The 17,341-nt window shown below is 35.1% G+C and overlaps 1 protein-coding gene and 1 long non-coding RNA gene across 3 annotated transcripts in view; one reads left to right on the top strand and one right to left on the bottom strand.

Annotated features, from left to right (window-relative positions):
• The first annotated feature begins 1,441 nt into the window (after positions 1-1,441).
• On the top strand, positions 1,442-2,968 carry LOC135087132 (uncharacterized). The gene is made up of 2 exons (XR_010260686.1): positions 1,442-2,240; positions 2,490-2,968. It is a non-coding gene; the product is annotated as an uncharacterized LOC135087132 (long non-coding RNA).
• An 8,322-nt stretch (positions 2,969-11,290) lies between these two features.
• LOC135085405 (neuroligin-4, Y-linked-like) overlaps positions 11,291-17,341 on the bottom strand; it is an 81,782-nt gene continuing 75,731 nt past the window's right edge. For both annotated transcript variants that reach the window (XM_063980198.1, XM_063980203.1), the window contains exons 10-11: positions 16,006-16,124; positions 11,291-12,434 (exon numbers count right to left, since the gene is read on the bottom strand). In XM_063980198.1, coding sequence (XP_063836268.1) covers positions 11,452-12,434; positions 16,006-16,124 — 1,102 coding nt within the window. In that variant the 3' untranslated portion in view covers positions 11,291-11,451. The remainder of the gene's footprint in view (positions 12,435-16,005; positions 16,125-17,341) is intronic.

Genomic DNA, 17,341 nt, shown 5'->3' with positions numbered 1-17,341 from the left:
AATACTTGATCGGACTAACTGCCGTTATCTTAAAAGTTTATCCCTCGTAGGTAGTGACAATAAGCTAAATATTTAGTTAGTTTAGCTAATGCTACTGTTACTAGTGGCTTCATCACAATAGACTAGTTTGATCTCGAGTCGGAGTCGAACTATAACTATTTTAATCTGAATATTTTTCAAAAAAGACATGATCAATTTGTAAGACTTCTATCGACTCCAGATGCAGTTACAGCACTACTTAGAAAATTTGTATCTCGAGCCGAGAGAGACAACAACACCCTTGTTCTCAGTGTGAGCGGGACAAAAAGTGTATGAAGAAATAACCCTGTCGTGTGGTTTGCGGTGAACGGTTAGGATAAGGAAATTCTGGAGCTTTTGCATATGAACGTTGATGAGATTGTAATTATGCCTTGATTATGTTTTGCGAGACATCGTTTATGAAAACAGTGTTCTGTTTGCATCCGGAGGAGTATAATTAAATCTCATAAGATAAACATTGATTCAGGGGGACTGTGATAAATATTTACTGCCTTATTATGACTGAATTTAATTGCTCTTTCATCGTTTTCAACTTTATTGCTTTTGAAAATGAAATTAATTTTTCTAGAACATTATTGATGAACAATTGAATCATCAGTGAATTGAAGTCCACTACTGGACATATAAAATATAAAAAAAAAAAGATGCAGATATTAAGGTCCCTTTCTCACGGCAATCCAGTTTTTCAGAATCCAGTAATATAGGATCCCGCAAAACTGGACGCGTTGTGTGAACACATAAGTGTATGTTTGAAATTCGAACGGATCGTTTTTTTGCGGGACACCTGCAAACGGGATATTCGTGTAAATGTGTTTAATAAATCTTATAACAAGTGTGCTACTTACTAAAAGAGATCCTGAAAAAACAGTTCCTGCAAAAAGCGGGATGTCTTCGTTGGAAAAAGCCCATAAGACTTCAACCTTATACAGATCATCAGTTCGTTAGCGCTTCTCTTCACTAATTATCACTTCATTAGTCTTGGGTTCTATTCCCAGGAGGTCTCATAAATTGAAAACTCCTTCGTGGAATTTTTCTCTTTAGTCTAAGAAGGGTGTTTCAAGAATTAATCAATGAGTAAGTAAAATGAATAAATGAAGAAGTTAATTACAATTCCATGAATTGACAGGTACTTATTAAATCTCATCGACTCCAAAAAGTCATGTTAAAGGTATTGGCAGCAAAAAAGTCTTCTACTAGTTCGTTTGTTTGTTTATTTCAGCCAAATAACGTCCTTTGCTAGACAAAGATTTCCCACATGGATTTCCACAACGGCCGGTCCTACGGCATCCAGGTACCTACTTGCCACGTTTGACCTAAATTATTAGAACCGATACAACATACGGAGTTAGTTAAATCACTGCTCGGCACCACTACTCAAAGGACATTGTCAGAAATCGCCTAAAAAACCGCCCAAAAACATGAACCCATCATAATTATTTTCTATTTTTTTTAATACATTAAGCACCCTTTCATTCTAATGGACACTTAAGCATTGAAAAATTAAATAAATAAGTCTTTTAACGTTTATTCTATAATACTATTACAACTTCCGGACGTTTTGGTGCTTGGCATGGTCTAAAACCTATCAAGTTCCATAATTTTTGCCGATAAAATCTGTACGAGGCATTACCGTACTTTATTGCTGGGAGTCCATGTATAGTGATGTTCCTGCGGCCATCATAGACAATAAAATATCGATTTTGAAAAAAAAAATCGATTAAATTGCTTTGAAGACTAGATTTGCGTTAAAAGCTAAAAAGATATTGACACTATTACAAGAAGTTATCTAAAGTGTCCAACTGGTCGAAGGTCGTAAATAAAATAAAAATAATTAGGACCATAAACTGATATTCATGGTATCATAACTGTAAAAGTGTCAGAATCCGATGTTGAATCCAATGCCAGTTGAAGTGAGAGAAACATATATCAACCTAGTATAGTTGCCAGTCTCTCATAATCTTTGCCAATGAGGGTTTTCGCGATTGAAAAATCCAATCATGCAGCATTTGGACCTCGCGTCTACGTATTGCCATCTCGCGGATTTTTCAATCGCGAAAACCCTCATTCATAGCACATGTATAATAATAGACCAAATGAACTTTTATAGATTGTGAAAGAGAAGATAAAGATTTTATTATTTTATTAAAATCTGGCCACGAGGTAGTTTTTCAGTAGAAACCAGGATTGGATAATGGCTACAGGCAAGTATCAGAACATTTTATAAATATTTTTAATCGATTATATCCTTGTGAATCGTTTTAATAAATTGTCATTTTACTTTTTCAATTAAAACTTTTGCAATCCCTAGTCTTGTCAAACTGTCATAATGTCAACAAATTATAAATGTCACGTCAGTTGACTCAATTTCAGTCTTCTGTGCGTTTATTGTATTTTTATTTCAATGAAATAGTGCTAAAGGGTTAGTACTAAAAGTGAAAGCCTTTTTTCAGAAAGAAAACCAATGTGGAGCCCTTATTATTCATACTGTTTGAAAGTTACAAGTCAGTGATACAGTTGCCACCATTATAACTCCGTGGTGATACCATACCAAAGAAGAAGTTTTCCTAAACACTTGTGTTATTTTTATATGTGATCAAATAAAAAGGATTAATTCTACTGCTCAAATGGAATAACTTATCCCAAGAGACCGAATATAAAAAAAAACCCCTCCATAGAAATTATCACCATCACGAGGATGTGAATTTTTTTGAGAATTTGATAATGGTCCTGTAAGAAAAGTAGTTGTATTTCAGTAGTAGAATCAACCCTTCTTGTTTCATCAGCAAGAGTAACTATAAAAACGCCCTGTAGGTAGGTATTATTAAGCTGAAGAGTTTGTTTAGTGTCAAAGACTGTCACACAGTGTAACTTAAATTGGCATTTATTATGATAATGAACATAAAAACTTAAATAAATATTTATGTTAATATTTTTTCTATTTATTTATTTTCCCAAAGCTTCACAGTGACAGCTGAAACAGCAATACTGTTGTAAAACTAAACTTAGAACAAACTGTTACAAATATTTTACAAATTAAAATAAAACCGCATGTTGCTTTACTTTCTCGTATAGGTAATAAATGTAATTAATGGCTAGATTATTGTTACTTTGTTACCCTCAATAGTGAGGAGATCTTATAAAATGGTAACCCTGATTTTTATTGTCATTCAAGTGCTCTTTCTTCGCATAGGCTTCTGTGATTTGGCCAAGGGCCACACACATTGCGATAAAATTATGCGACATTGATTTGACAGCAGCGGAGTGAAGTCTTGCGACTATACAAAATGATACCCTGTAATCGTAGCGCATATAGACATAGACGGGATAGCTCGTAGAGCTGATGGCCGCTGGGGCAGGAAAGTTCTTGAGTGGCGACCACGAGCCGAAAGACGTAGCGTGGGCAGGCCTCCCACTAGGTGGACCGACGATCTGGTGAAGGTCGCGGGAGGTGCCTGTATGCGAGCGGTGCAGGATCGGTCTTCGTGGAAATCCTTGCAGGAGGCGTTTGTCCAGCAGTGGACGTCTTTTCGGCTGAAACGAACGAACGATACGTATTACCATTATTTACCAGACATTACTATTTATTGTATACTCGCCGGATTACACGTAGGAGCACGCGCGTTACAGCTTCAGCCTTGCATTATGTTCCGCCATTTTTCGAACTTCCTCCGTGAGGATATCCCCGCCGAATTCTATGATAAACCTATCAAAAGTCATATTTTGCAATGTCAAAATTAATTTGCCAAAATTCGCCGAGCCAGCTATGTCAAATAATATTATTAGGTGTCAAACAGGATACCTTCAGAAATTAATATTACGATTTTAAAGTTAAGACAAGACAACTTTTTATTGACGAAGTTGCTGGGACAGCTAGAAACTATTTTTTTTCCGGCACTTTAAGAAAATAATAAATGAATGAAAACGCAGCGTGGGACGTCCACCCACAAGGTGGACCGACGACCTGATAAAGGTAGCGGGAAGGCGCTGGATGCAGGCCGCTACCAACCGTGCGATGTGGAAGTCATTGGGGGAGGCCTATGTTCAGTAGTGGACGTCCTGTGGCTGAAATGATGATGATGATGATGAAATGAATGAAAATGACAAATCTTCGAACGTGTATAATATCGTGCCAAAGTAATCATATAATTTTGGCACCTTAATAACTATTGCCGTTTTTGTTGTAAAGATCATGCAGCGGTACCTTCGGATATTATTGGAAAGAAAACTATGTAGGCTCTAGATCTGAAGCCGCTTTAACGAACACGAACTCATACAATGCGGCGTATTTTCTTCCAGTCTTTAGTCAGGACTTTAGTCGAATTAAAACCCCGGTTGAACGTGATATAGCCGCACTAGAATACGGTGCTTTTTTGCATAATCGCAAGACTTCGTTCCGGTGTCGACCGAATGTCACGATGTATGTGGCCCAGGGGTTACTGTAGCCGCTAAGGTTTGAAACTTCTTGCTTAAAATATTGTAGTCTTTGGCATAGACTACGACTGTTGTCATGGAGATAGGAGTTTGTTATCTCGTGTCAGATGTAAATGGTGAAAAGAAAACTCATGATTCGTGTTATTTTTATGCAATATGTAGGTATTTTATAAAAGTGGAACCCCGAGTGATCTCCAAAACCCATTCTATTATTATATACGATTCGGTTTCGATATCTATAATACAATAGGAGTTTATTTCATGTGTCAGATGACAAGGGTGGAAACAACCTACGATTCATGTTGTTTATTTACGTGCAATATGTGGGCATATTATGAAAGTGGAATGCCGAGTTGTATTTCTAAAACTTGTTCTATTATTTTATACTATTTGGCTGCGACTCGGCGTGACGACAATACAAAACATTTTTCGCGAATCGGTGTTCATACATTCACACAATACATTAGACGCCATGTTGTCATAAACGACATATTATAAAATCGCTGTAATTTAATATTCTTAATCATTAATTTTATGGCAAGTGTCCATCAGGAATCATTGTTCTTACACACAGAATCGTATTATTTCGCTTTCGGGTAGTAATATGTTAAAATTGTTGGTTCTTAGGCGAACAATGTATGGAGAACGAACATTGTCCTTTCAGTTGTCAGCAATCGCGCTGTAGCCTTTGATTCCTTGATCCTTAACATTTGATTTGTTTACAAGTTTCAATGATTCTTAAAAACTGTAACTGAACATGCAAAGTTTCTATTCATTCGCAATATACTCGTCTTTAATTTTATTTACTCAGTTCAATGTCTATTCGTAAGATACCTCGATAAACTTTTAGTTGGTGGATAGTTGGTTGGGTTGTTGATAATTTATGAACATTGTATGCTCACATTACATCGATTTATTAATCGGCCGACTCCTCATACAAAATGGAAACCGACCCATCTATTGGCCGACAAAAACTCTGTATATAGTTTGTTGGGTATCTGATTACGTAATTTGTATTTAATTCATTCTATTACCTCATTCCAATCTTTTATTAACATCAGGAGGAAAATTCGCAAAAAAGAAAATGGCGATAAAATAAATATTTTATTTGTTCTTACTGAGTATTTTTCACGTTATTATAAAAGCTTTACATTTCAAACGCTTCATTATTTTTTTATTATTGAAAAAAGATAAGGAAAATTTCGTGTTTCGTAACATCAGATCAGAGGAAATAAGGGAAATTAACAAGTTATTTGGTTATAAATAATACTCAATTCCTTGTAATTTTGAAAAATTGAGTGGAGAATTTTAATATTTCGCTGAAATATCTAATTAAAACGGCTAATTTGGGTGTAGGTATATAAAACAAAATAAGATTTTAACACTCGATGTGTTATTCATTTTTAAGAAAGTGCTATTATTTTATTTTAAAATAGATAAAAAGATTTCAAAGGCGATATTAATATGCAACTTGTAGAAACGAAAATTTATTGAGATTTCGTTTCTGCGAGTAAGCATTTAAATTTTCTGGTAAATTTATATTTTCTGGTAGGCATACTATTAACTATTTTTAGATAGCGGTTTAGATTTTTCATACAAAAGGATTTTCCCGCTAATTTCCGTTCCCGTGGGAATTTCGGGAATTCCTTTCTTAGTGCACCTCTACGGTACCTAAGCTACATCCCTTCCAAATTACAAGTGCCTACGTTTAGCCGTTTAGGCTGTGCGTTGATATGTCAGTCAGTCAGTCAGTTTCTCCTTTTCAACCGACTTCAAAAAAGGAGGAGGTTCTCAATTCGACCCGTATGTTTTTTTTTTTTTTTTTTTTTTTTTTTTTTTTTTTTTTTTTTTTTTTCTATGTTTGTTACGCGATAACTCCGCCAATTATGAACCGATTTGAACAAATCTTTTTTCGGCGTATAGGTAATACCTCAAGGGTGGTCCCATTTAAATTTAATAATAAAAAAAACAACCCCCAAGGGTGGAAAATTGGGGATGAACTTTTTTATACGCAATATCTCCGCCGATTATAAACCAATTTGAACGATTATTTTTTTGTTGAATGTTTATTAAAAGGGTGGTTTCATGCGAATTTGAAGAAAATCTTTCACCCCCAAGGGTGGAAAATTGGGGATGAACTTTTTTATACGCAATATCTCCGCCGATTATGAACCAATTGTTTTTGGTCTCAGTGTACTGCCTACCTTCAGTGGTAACATCAAGGTAATAATTAGTTAACTAAAAAGCAAGAAATAAGTAAAATTTTATAAAAAAAAATAAAACCGACTCCAAAAAACCTACACTAAAACGTGGAAAAATAATTACTAATTACCTACTTATTTATTAGGACGAATTATTAATATTTATGTAGGTATACCATGATTGATACTTTTGGAGTCGGTGCAGGCAAACTTTACATGTTTCATAATCTTGGCACCGACTCCAGAAGTATCAATCATGGTATACCTACATAAATATTAATAATTCGTCCTAATAAATAAGTAGGTAATTAGTAATTATTTTTCCACGTTTTAGTGTAGGTTTTTTGGAGTCGGTTTTATTTTTTTTATATATTTAGATCATCTAGAAATTGGAATGAATAAATCTATAGGCAAAGACATGACAACTCATGTTCTTTACAATCACATTAATACTATCTTACGGGTCAATCCATCTGTAACCCAAATATTTGACCTTTGATAAGAAGGCTAAGTCAAACCCTAGGCTTCAAACGATCACAATCAATGAAACATGTTCTTTACAATCACATTATTACTATCTTGCGGGTCTAAGACTATCGAGTCCATCTCTAACCCAAATATTTGACCTTTGATAAGAAGGCTATGTCACACCCTAGGGTGCCCTAGGCTTCAATCGATCACAATCAATCAAACATGTTCTTTACAATCACATTATTACTATCTTACGGTCTACGACTATCAAGTCCATCTCTAACCCAAATGTTTGGCCTCTGATACGATAAGAGATGTTATTTTTCACTTGCCCTCCTTACCCTCCATTTTTTTACCACTTTTTGATAAAGGATCCGGACCTTCTTGCCCGTAAAACAACCCGGGGCATCTTTTATTGCAATCGTAAACAAAGTATGGCGGAAGTTTTTAAGAATTATTAGTATGTTTTGTACTTTATGAGAGATTATTGTTGATGAATACAGTTGGAGATTATCCTTTTCTATTTGTTTTATGTTTATTTTATGATAATTAGCAATGAGCTTTCAATTAACAATGAATGTGTGTTTTTAATATTTCTTGGAATTATGTCTATAACTATGTATTATCTCTATTTTTGATTGGAATTCGCTAGCGTCTACTCAAATTTTGTCAAAACGCTATTCGTATTTATAAAATAACATATTTTTGTCAGTGCATCATGAAATCAAAGGTTCATTTTGTTCCATTGTTCAGGTGGAACATTCATTTTTTGCGACAATGTTGCTTGTATTTGCTACAGTTATGTATAAACATAATTATTCTACTATTACTCCGTGAGCCTTGCGCTATTGATATTGAAACAAACTTGCGAAGCTTGTCCCTGTTCTTTGATATTATACATTAATCTGGTAAATAACTTCTCAGAGGCTTTATTTACATTGAATTACTTTTATACCGCCCGTCAATTTTGAAGGAGGCTCAGCTCTAGTTTATGAAGATGAGGCCACACATTCCAAGTATAGTAGAGCAGGGACACATTATTTATCGATATTTAAAACTTGCAAAGGTTTTTACTTTTCTTCGAATTAAACTGTTATCTACTATTGGTAATTCAAATATTATGTCTACCATGAGAAAGATTATTATAGAATTATTTTATCCAAATCACATAACCGTTTAGATGAGTAAGTTTTAGGGGAAGAAGGGTATAAGGAAAAAGGAAGCATAAAATATCTCAATGGGTCAAAGGGCACTATGCTCAGGCATGACCCCAAACAAGATGAACTAAGATGGACAGTAGCAAAATACTTTTACTATTTGTAGCAAAATATTTTGTACTTTTCAAGGCGAGAGTGAATAGGTACTTACAGGGCAGTGCACCATCCTAGACTGCATCCCACTTAACACCAGGTGCGATTGTGGTCAAATTCATGCGTTGTTAGGCATAACAATAAAAAAAATCTGAAGAACGTATTTTAGAAGACAAAAGTATGGTCAAAAGTGAAGCAAAATGATCACAATATTTTCTATGCTTCCTTAAAAAGTTTTACTCGACAATTTTATTTATGGGTTAGTAGTATTGTAGCATAATATTTCATTCACCAGATCGTACAGAATAAACAACTTAACTTCCACTCTTGTTGTTTTTTCCTCCGATAAACATCGCTTGTAATTGAGACCTTTCTTTATTGCTTCGCGAAACTTTCCGACCTTGACCAAAGCATTATTAACTGTGAAAGCGGGACGAAGCTTATTGGTGTATTATTAGTTTTTAAGATTGTTTTCCATACAAACAGATTTTTTTTAGTCGTAGAATTATTAAGCTGGTTCTTTGAAAATGTAAATATGGTATAACTGGTACAATTTACACAACACTATTACGTTAATTTAGATATCTTTAAACTTACCAATTTAACGTGTGCCGTTGCTCCTCCTTGATGCGCTTGACGAGTTGCGGTCTCAACTGCAAAATTCGATAACCACTTCATGGCAAATATAATTTACCTAGTCATTCCAGACACCATTGAAAGTAGTACCTAAAAAGAGTTTTTACCTCAAAGTGAATTTTATCTACATCACTTCATGTTGCAAACCGCAGACTCTGAAATCCACTATCCTCGTTCCGCGAAACAGGCGCTATCAGATGTTATTCCAATTTCCCTAATGCAAAAAATTGACAGCCTCGACACATTTTATCGATACTGCCCCATCTCTACTATTAAGTATGCCAGCAGAGAACCGAACAAAGACCCTTTATAGAGTTGTTTATCGTCCAGTGAGTGAAGTTCCTTGCAAACTGTGCGTCGAGCCTTATGCATCCTTTAAAGCCTTTTTACACTAGCGATTTGTCTTGACGTGGCGTATATGTGGCACGCAAGTGGCATATACGCCGTGACAAGATGGCAGCGTACAGCTTGTTATTTGTAAATAAATACTTCTCCGAGAAATCAGGAGGCGAATGGCTAGTATGAAAAGGCTTTTAAAGAGATCGTTCTCCTCATGACCACTTTGTTCAAAGTCAAATCTAAACCTAAAACTAGAAAACTACTGAGCCTAATTAGTTAACATAGCATAAACCACATCAGAACAATGTGGGTTAAAACCGTCTTACTTTGGGAGTAGGTACTATTTGTGGCTGAGCTCAGCTAAAACAAATTAATAACATTTTTATATGAGTATTCTAGTTTGATTTCAATATCTGCTATGAGGCCTTGTCTTACTTGTTACATGCTTAAAAATAAGGTTGAAACTGAAAGGACGTAAGATAATATCAATCTTGCCTGCTAACTTACGTATATTTTTTACGGCTTCTTCCAATCATCAATTGAATCACGCACGCTCGAAAAATCAATTAAAAAAGTAGCTCACTTAAGGTTCGGTCAAACCAACGCGATCACACCGCGATCAGCCGGCGTGCAGCGATGGCGACCAGACCTAAATGCATTGATCGCCATCGCTGCACGCCGGCTGATCGCGTGAGATCGCGTTGGTTTGGCCGAACCTTTAGGGTAAAATTACCTTACCTATACACCCACGAAGTTTGTCTATCTCTCTCCAATAAAATCCAGTACCTACCCACAGCAAGTATGCATACATCGCATCTAAACGTGACGCATTCATAGATTCATCGTTCAGAGCGTTCTGCAATGTTCATGATCAGCAATTGAATGCTCGCTAATTGAAGCAGTGAATGCTGAAAATGGAAAGTATGCCACTTTGTACGCTCTACGTTTGGTACTGAATAGGCGGGTATATTGAGAATTGTCTGTGAATTCGTATTGGTGGTCGTGTCCATTATGAGTATTCTGTATTAATCTGCTGTTTTATGTCACATGAAAACAAAATATATCTACCATAGATACATTTTCTAGGGTATTGAGAGAGTGGTTTAGATTTAAACCACCTATTGGTGGTTGCTGGTGTGTACCAAAGTTCAATGCTTTTTCAGTTTCAAATCTCGCTGTGGGCAAGTTTCTACTTAATTATATCGAGGTTAGAAATTGATAGCATAAAAAACTTTTTTTTATATTAAAAATTCTTCAGTTGGCCATTTCTTGCAGCCATTGTTGCAGATGGTTTTATTTAACTTTATTAATAACCGTATCACTGAAAACCTATAATTCGAGTAGGCACTTTCTATATTACTCTAACAATATTAAAGTCCTTTGAGTATCAAAATATCTTTGTTGTGTCGACTTTCATTAGAGTTAATTAAATTAATTAAATCTTGAAGCTACCACGCAGCCAATAATTTAATTATAATAATTTCGAAGTTTAAGCATCAAAATCAATTCGCTGTAATAATCGTAAAATAACATTGCTTTGATCTTATACCAAGTACCAAGTCAATTTTACGTACATTAATTTATTTCGTCATAGGTACCACTCGACTTTTAGGGTAGACATTTTTTATGAAATAAATTAAATGCTTTATAGGTATTTGCTTATGTTTTGGTGCTCATTATAAACCACCTTAATTGGCCATTCATCAATCTGTATCTTATTTAATTCAGATTTGTTAAATCACCTTAAGCTTCATTGAGATTGAAGCTAGATGATCAGCAATACAATAAGTACATACCTACTTGAATTGAAAGAGAATAAAACAGATTTTATTATGATATATTTGATTTTTAATCGATAATCATATCAGTGACTGAGAAACTCGTTAACATTTTTTTTCCCTAAAAAAACTCGACTCATCCGTACACACTATTTACAATGGCATCAAATTACATACGAATTACACTTTTCAAAGAGCTTGAAACACTTTTTAATCCTGTAATGTAAAGTCAGATGGAATTAACTGTCACACTCTCATTTCGTCGATGGCAGCTTGCGGGAGGGTGGGGGTGTGGGAGGCTTTACCCCTGCGTAGGGTCGCGTGAGGGCCTCCCCTCGGCTCGCCGTCCCTCCCAGGGGAGCCTTGCGCTGTAGAGCCGTTCGGAGGCTGGAATTTCTGTTGCCTCAGTTCCTGCATCGGGGGCGAGTTATTAAACTTGTTCAAATTCTTGGGCATAGTCGCATACCCGCCCATCTGAGGGTAACTCACGTTGGGTATCCTAAAACTACTGTTGCGGCTGCCAAGTTTGCTCGGCAGCATCATGTTGTCGATGCTCATAGTTGGACTTGGCGGGGACTTAGGAACGTCTAGCGGCCCTTTGAAGTTCAAACCCGCTAAGTGAGCGTCGGAACCCATCATGTGTTTCTTTCTGTTCTGTCGCTCAACATCCACAACCAAACTTGGAGCGTGCGTTGGATCCATGTGGTAATGGGAATGCTTCCCAGATATCGTCTCGAAATGCTTTTCGTTGAACCTTTGCTGCTTCCCTCGGGATCTAGACTTGTCTCTCTGGTAATACACTCCAGCGAATATCAGTACGTTCAGAATCAAAAGTGAGCACCCTATTGCTATAGTGACGCTTAGAGCTGTAGAATATGCTGCATACCCAGCTGCTTCCAAATTGGCTAGAGTATTATCAGTAGCATTGACCGTTTGCAGGTCTCTCCCAGGCAGAATGGTTGCACATGTAGCTAGTATCGTATCGACTGTTGTTAGAGCTGTATCCGAATACGATCCATTTGTTCTTTTGATTTCGTTATCGTTGATGTTTCTAGCCAAAGGATCTGGTCTGACCACGCCTTCGTAGAGTTCTTGTTCGTTGTGATTTCTGAAGAGATTGTGTCTTGCGGCCACATCCTCCATACCAGCTCTATGGAGTTCAGGAACCAACCGGAGCCACACCGACAGCTGATGCGCTCTGAAGTGGTTCTTCAGCCGAGGCTTCATCCCTATGGGATAAAACAGATTATGTTAATGCCTCCTTATCGAAATCTACATTTATGAATAAAATAAAACCCGAAATAAATGGGCCGTCTAAAAAGACTGTAATGTATCTTCCATAAGCCTGAATGTTCGAATGAATCCGTACGTGTAATTTAAAACATATTTGCGTTGTCTCACGAGGAATAACTTGGGGGAAAAGGAGTTTTCTTTGGATAAAGCGTTCGTTTCTTATCGAGATAAGTGGGTCATATCTTATTATCAAGGTAATCATTTGCAATAATTATCCTATCGTTCTATTTTGTATAATAATTTTTGTATAACGCCGTCTAAAATGGCTAGAAAAACAAACGATACGTGTCAAAAAAAAACCGGCCAAGTGCGAGTCGGACTCGCGCACCGAGGGTTCCGTACAAACCTGCAAGGTTTACAAAGTTCGTTCATTACGACAATCGAGTCATAACTATGGTATTTTTATTGCAAAATGAAATTCATAACATTACAATGGGGAAAGATGGAGGAGCATAAATTTAAGACAAAGATCTCTTTATCGTTTAAGTAATCCTTTATTTTATAGTATTTGATATGAATTTCAACTTGATAGCTCTACGCGTTCATGAGGAAAAAAGTAATAAGTTTATATTTATTAAAAAATATATATTTTGTAATGTAACTAAAAATTAAAGGTTTTCGGAATTTTTCCTTTATGTGTGCTATAAAACGTTGCTTCATGCCAAATTTCAAGATTCTAGGTCGACTGGAAGTACCCTTTAGGTTTTGATTCCCTTGCGAGTACTTGCGAGTTTCAAAATATGCAGCTTAAATTGCTGTTTCTTTTGATTGCGTTGACATAGAAGTTTGATTTTGTTACAGCTTAAAGGTATTATAGACCTGAGTATTTGGTATGAATTTCAATTTAATACCTCTACGCGTTTATGAGGAAATGGGTAGTAAGTTTAAAATTATTAAAAAAAAATATATTATGTGATTTAACTAAAAATTTATGGTTTTCGTAATTTTTCCTTTATCTATGCTATAAGACGTTGCTTCGTACCAAATTTCAAGATTCTGAGTTCACGGGAAGCACCCTGTAGGTTTTGATTCCCTTGCAAGTGTCGAAAATTTGCGGCATAAACGGCTGTATCTTTTGATTGCGTTGGCTTAGAAGTTTGATTTTTTCACAGCTTCAAGGGACAGTAGACCTGAGTAATTGATATAAATTTCAGCTTCATACCTCCACGCGTTCCTGAGAAAAAGGGTCTTGACAGACGGACGGACAGACGGACAACAAAGTGATCCTATAAGGGTTCCGTTTTTTCCTTTTGAGGTACGGAACCCTAAAAAACTACCTATTTATAATTTTCATTGTCATCTTTTTGGGCTATGATGACGTGTTTTACTATTATATCTAATTGAATTTTATGACTCCAATTTATCTTGCCCATAAAGACCAAATTAAGAATTGTTAGGCATTAGGTTATTTACGCTAGGTCATTACTACGATAGTGACCGTAAAAGTAGTACTTTTATGAACGTTTTAGATCCTTATCGCAGTAAAAGATTTCGCAACGTTTGATTGATGAGGTCAACTCAGGTCCTTTATTATGAAAGGGTCTGAAAGTGTTGCCACATTTTGGGTGATGAATATTAAACGTGAGTTCGTGATAAATCTGTTTTTTATTATGAAAAATAAAAATATCACGAAGGTTTCGTAGTATAATTTATTAGTGTGATAGAGCCCTAAATACAGCCTTAGTGCAATAAAGATATAAGAGAGCAAGGGAAATATTCGAGAATGTATCGCCTAATAATTAAAAACCATTGTTGCATAAGTACCTATTTTAAATTTGTTCGCAGAATGGGAAAATATAAAAAAAGTCGCTCAGCATGTTTGTTCACATTTTGATCTAAATTAAATTAAGGCTTAATTCAAACTACATTAATTTAGTTCTCTACTAACTCAATTAAGAAAACCATATCAAGAAGAATTTCAGATAAAATAAAAGAAGTAGGTACTCGGCATTAGAAATTATTCAATTTTATTTCTTTTAATAACTTTAATAATTACAGCGACAGTAAGTATAATGCTTTTATCACAATATCCTAAACAGGCAGTTTATTTTTATTCTTTGGCCTTTCGAAGTAAAAATCAAAAGACAATGACTATTATTCTATTTTTAACTACAAAGAAGGAATTAATCTGACCTTTTTATCAATTCCATGCTTGCAAAGTAAATTCCTTTTCATAAAGACTTATCAAGCAAAATACTTCGGAATCTTATTTCAATTTGATAGGTGCTCCTTGCCAATATAAAAAGTAATATTTTAATTGATATTCGTATTAACCATTTAAATATCGGGGGTTTATCCAGGCACAGAAGAGACGGTTTTAAATACCTACATAATCTTATTAAAGATTAAAATGACCAATAAAAGAAAATGTCTTAAACGCCAGCTGAAAACAATTTTCTAGTGGGTCTGGTACTCTAATTTAATTCGTAAAACAGTAAAAATTAAGCACTTGAAACAACAGCTCCGAAATTGCTACGAATTTAGGTCGTTTTAGGTTATTTGTAAATTTTTATATTCAGTGTGTTACGGAACCTTTGTGACCCAACCGCCATGATGTGAATGTAATTACGTTTATATCGTTGCCAGTTAAAAAACCTTTTTATAAAATTGCTTTGCGAATAAATATTGAAAATTGAATTATTTTTTACACAGCCATCAGTGTGTGTGCTGAGAATGCGTTTATAGCATTTAGTCCACTCCTTTTACTATACAGGGTGTTAGGTAAATGGATATATGAGCCGACACTAGCCCATGTTAACATGGGCATATAAATGGTATGGTGAAGTTAGTTTGATCTCATCTTTTATTTTTTTTTAATTTTCAAACAAAATAAATTTTATAAAATCCGATTTGTATGAAAATTAAAATAATTAAAATGTCCACAAGTGAACCCAAAGTGATTTTATACCTACTTTATACAAACTACTATAAATATAAAGCCTCTCTTCTCTTAGACAAAATGAGTACAATTCTTTAACCACTGTACCTCGAGACATGTCCCCAAGTGAACCCAAAGCTATACTGACCTATTTCCAAATACTTCTGATGCGTCGAGTCATACTCCTCCAAAGTGATTTTATACCTACTTTACACAAACTACTATAAATATAAAGGCTCTCTTCTCTTAGACAAAATGAGTACAATTCTTTAATCACTGTACCCCGAGACATGTCCCCAAGTGAACTCAAAGCTATACTGACCTATTTCCAAATACTTCTGATGCGTCGAGTCATACTCCTCTAAAGTAATTTTAAGCCTAAATGAGAGAAAGTATCTACTCGTACTTACTATAAATGCAAAGCCTACTCGTACTTTAATAAGAGACTTATGCCCGTTTTCACCATCAATCCTTAATTTGTAAGTGACCCCTATGAAAACAAAATTAATATTATATGTTACCAAAGTGACCCACTTTAAAAATAGGGATTGATGGTGAAAATGGGCATTAATTCTTTAACCACTATACCCCCGAGACATGTCCCCAAGTGAACTGAAAGCTATACTGACCTATTTCCAAATACTTCTGATGCGTCGAGTCGTACTCCTCCCAGCTCACTCCTCGGAACTTGTTCCTCTCCCTCGAGGCCGGCAGCACGACCTCCTGCCGAACGTTGTCGTTCGGGTTTCTGTAAACAAATCTAATTGAAATCATTCCGGATTAAGGGTCTTACGTAGAATTTGTTGGAATTTTGCTTTATTTTGTTCGTTGGAATTAGTATTTGTCCAAGAATAAACTGCACAAATGCAAAAGAAAGAACTTTTGACACTTATTTTATATGTACAAATACTACATTATTCTACTCATCGTTTATCGTCTATTCATAGTTGATTTTTTAGTATCTTCTCATAACCAATGAAATATTAGAACATTCGAAGTTGTTTTAACGTTTTAGCTCACACTCAGAAAGAAAATTATTCAGTACAATGTGAACTTACGTTCACTGAATAATTTTATCGTTGCTAAACTTAATTGATATTGCCCAAGTAATGACTGGCAATTAATGAAAGAAGTTAATAACTTCAGTGTCTATTAAAATCTCTCTAAATTTCAAACCTCGAAAATTTAAGCGGTTGAAACGTAAGCTTACGGAGTACTCTTAAGTAATATTGGACTGAAAAGGCAAATTGAAGAAAATAGAGGTGTTTATGTTACGAATTACTGGAGTGTTCGGTTTATTTGGTAATTTGTAGCAATCAATTTTACGTTTTCGTCGATTGATTTTGGAAGTTTTGTTGGTCTTAATGCAAAAGGTTAAAGGTTTATTATTCTTTGCAACATTTACGAGGAATTTTCTTGTTTATTTAATGTTTTAAAGCAATTTCATAAATATCTCAACCAACAAAAATATTATAGATGGTTCAGTATTTGAACCAAAAGTAGGCACCACAAGCAATCAATAATGTAAAGGGCTATAATTTTGTAAAATAACCAAGGAAAGAAGTTTCTTCAGATGTGAAATGAGGGAATTAAACTTTACCGAAAATTGTTTACAGTTCGAATACAATTACTCCCCTCCATAATTCACCTAAACTTACACATTGCATTTCTGCGAAAACAACATAAACGGGTGATATACAGGCTGTTTAAATCATTGCCATACTTTTAAACTAAGACTCTACTCATGATTCCCCAAATATGAAACAAATCCAATCAGTTAAAATTTCAGTAATGAAAATTTTGTACAGAAGCTTAACATTGTGGCATCTTATTTCAATGTAATGGGTGTTATTTTACAAAAAAAATTAAAGTCTGATGTGCTGCTTGTACTTACAATCGCTTAAAACTCTTTATTAGAGCACAATTATGTACAAATAAACAGTAAGTAACTATAAACACAAAAAT

This window comes from Ostrinia nubilalis, chromosome 2 (genome assembly GCF_963855985.1).
Source record: "Ostrinia nubilalis chromosome 2, ilOstNubi1.1, whole genome shotgun sequence".
Taxonomy (NCBI): Eukaryota; Metazoa; Arthropoda; class Insecta; order Lepidoptera; family Crambidae; genus Ostrinia; species Ostrinia nubilalis.
This window is presented reverse-complemented; position numbering and strand designations above follow the sequence as displayed.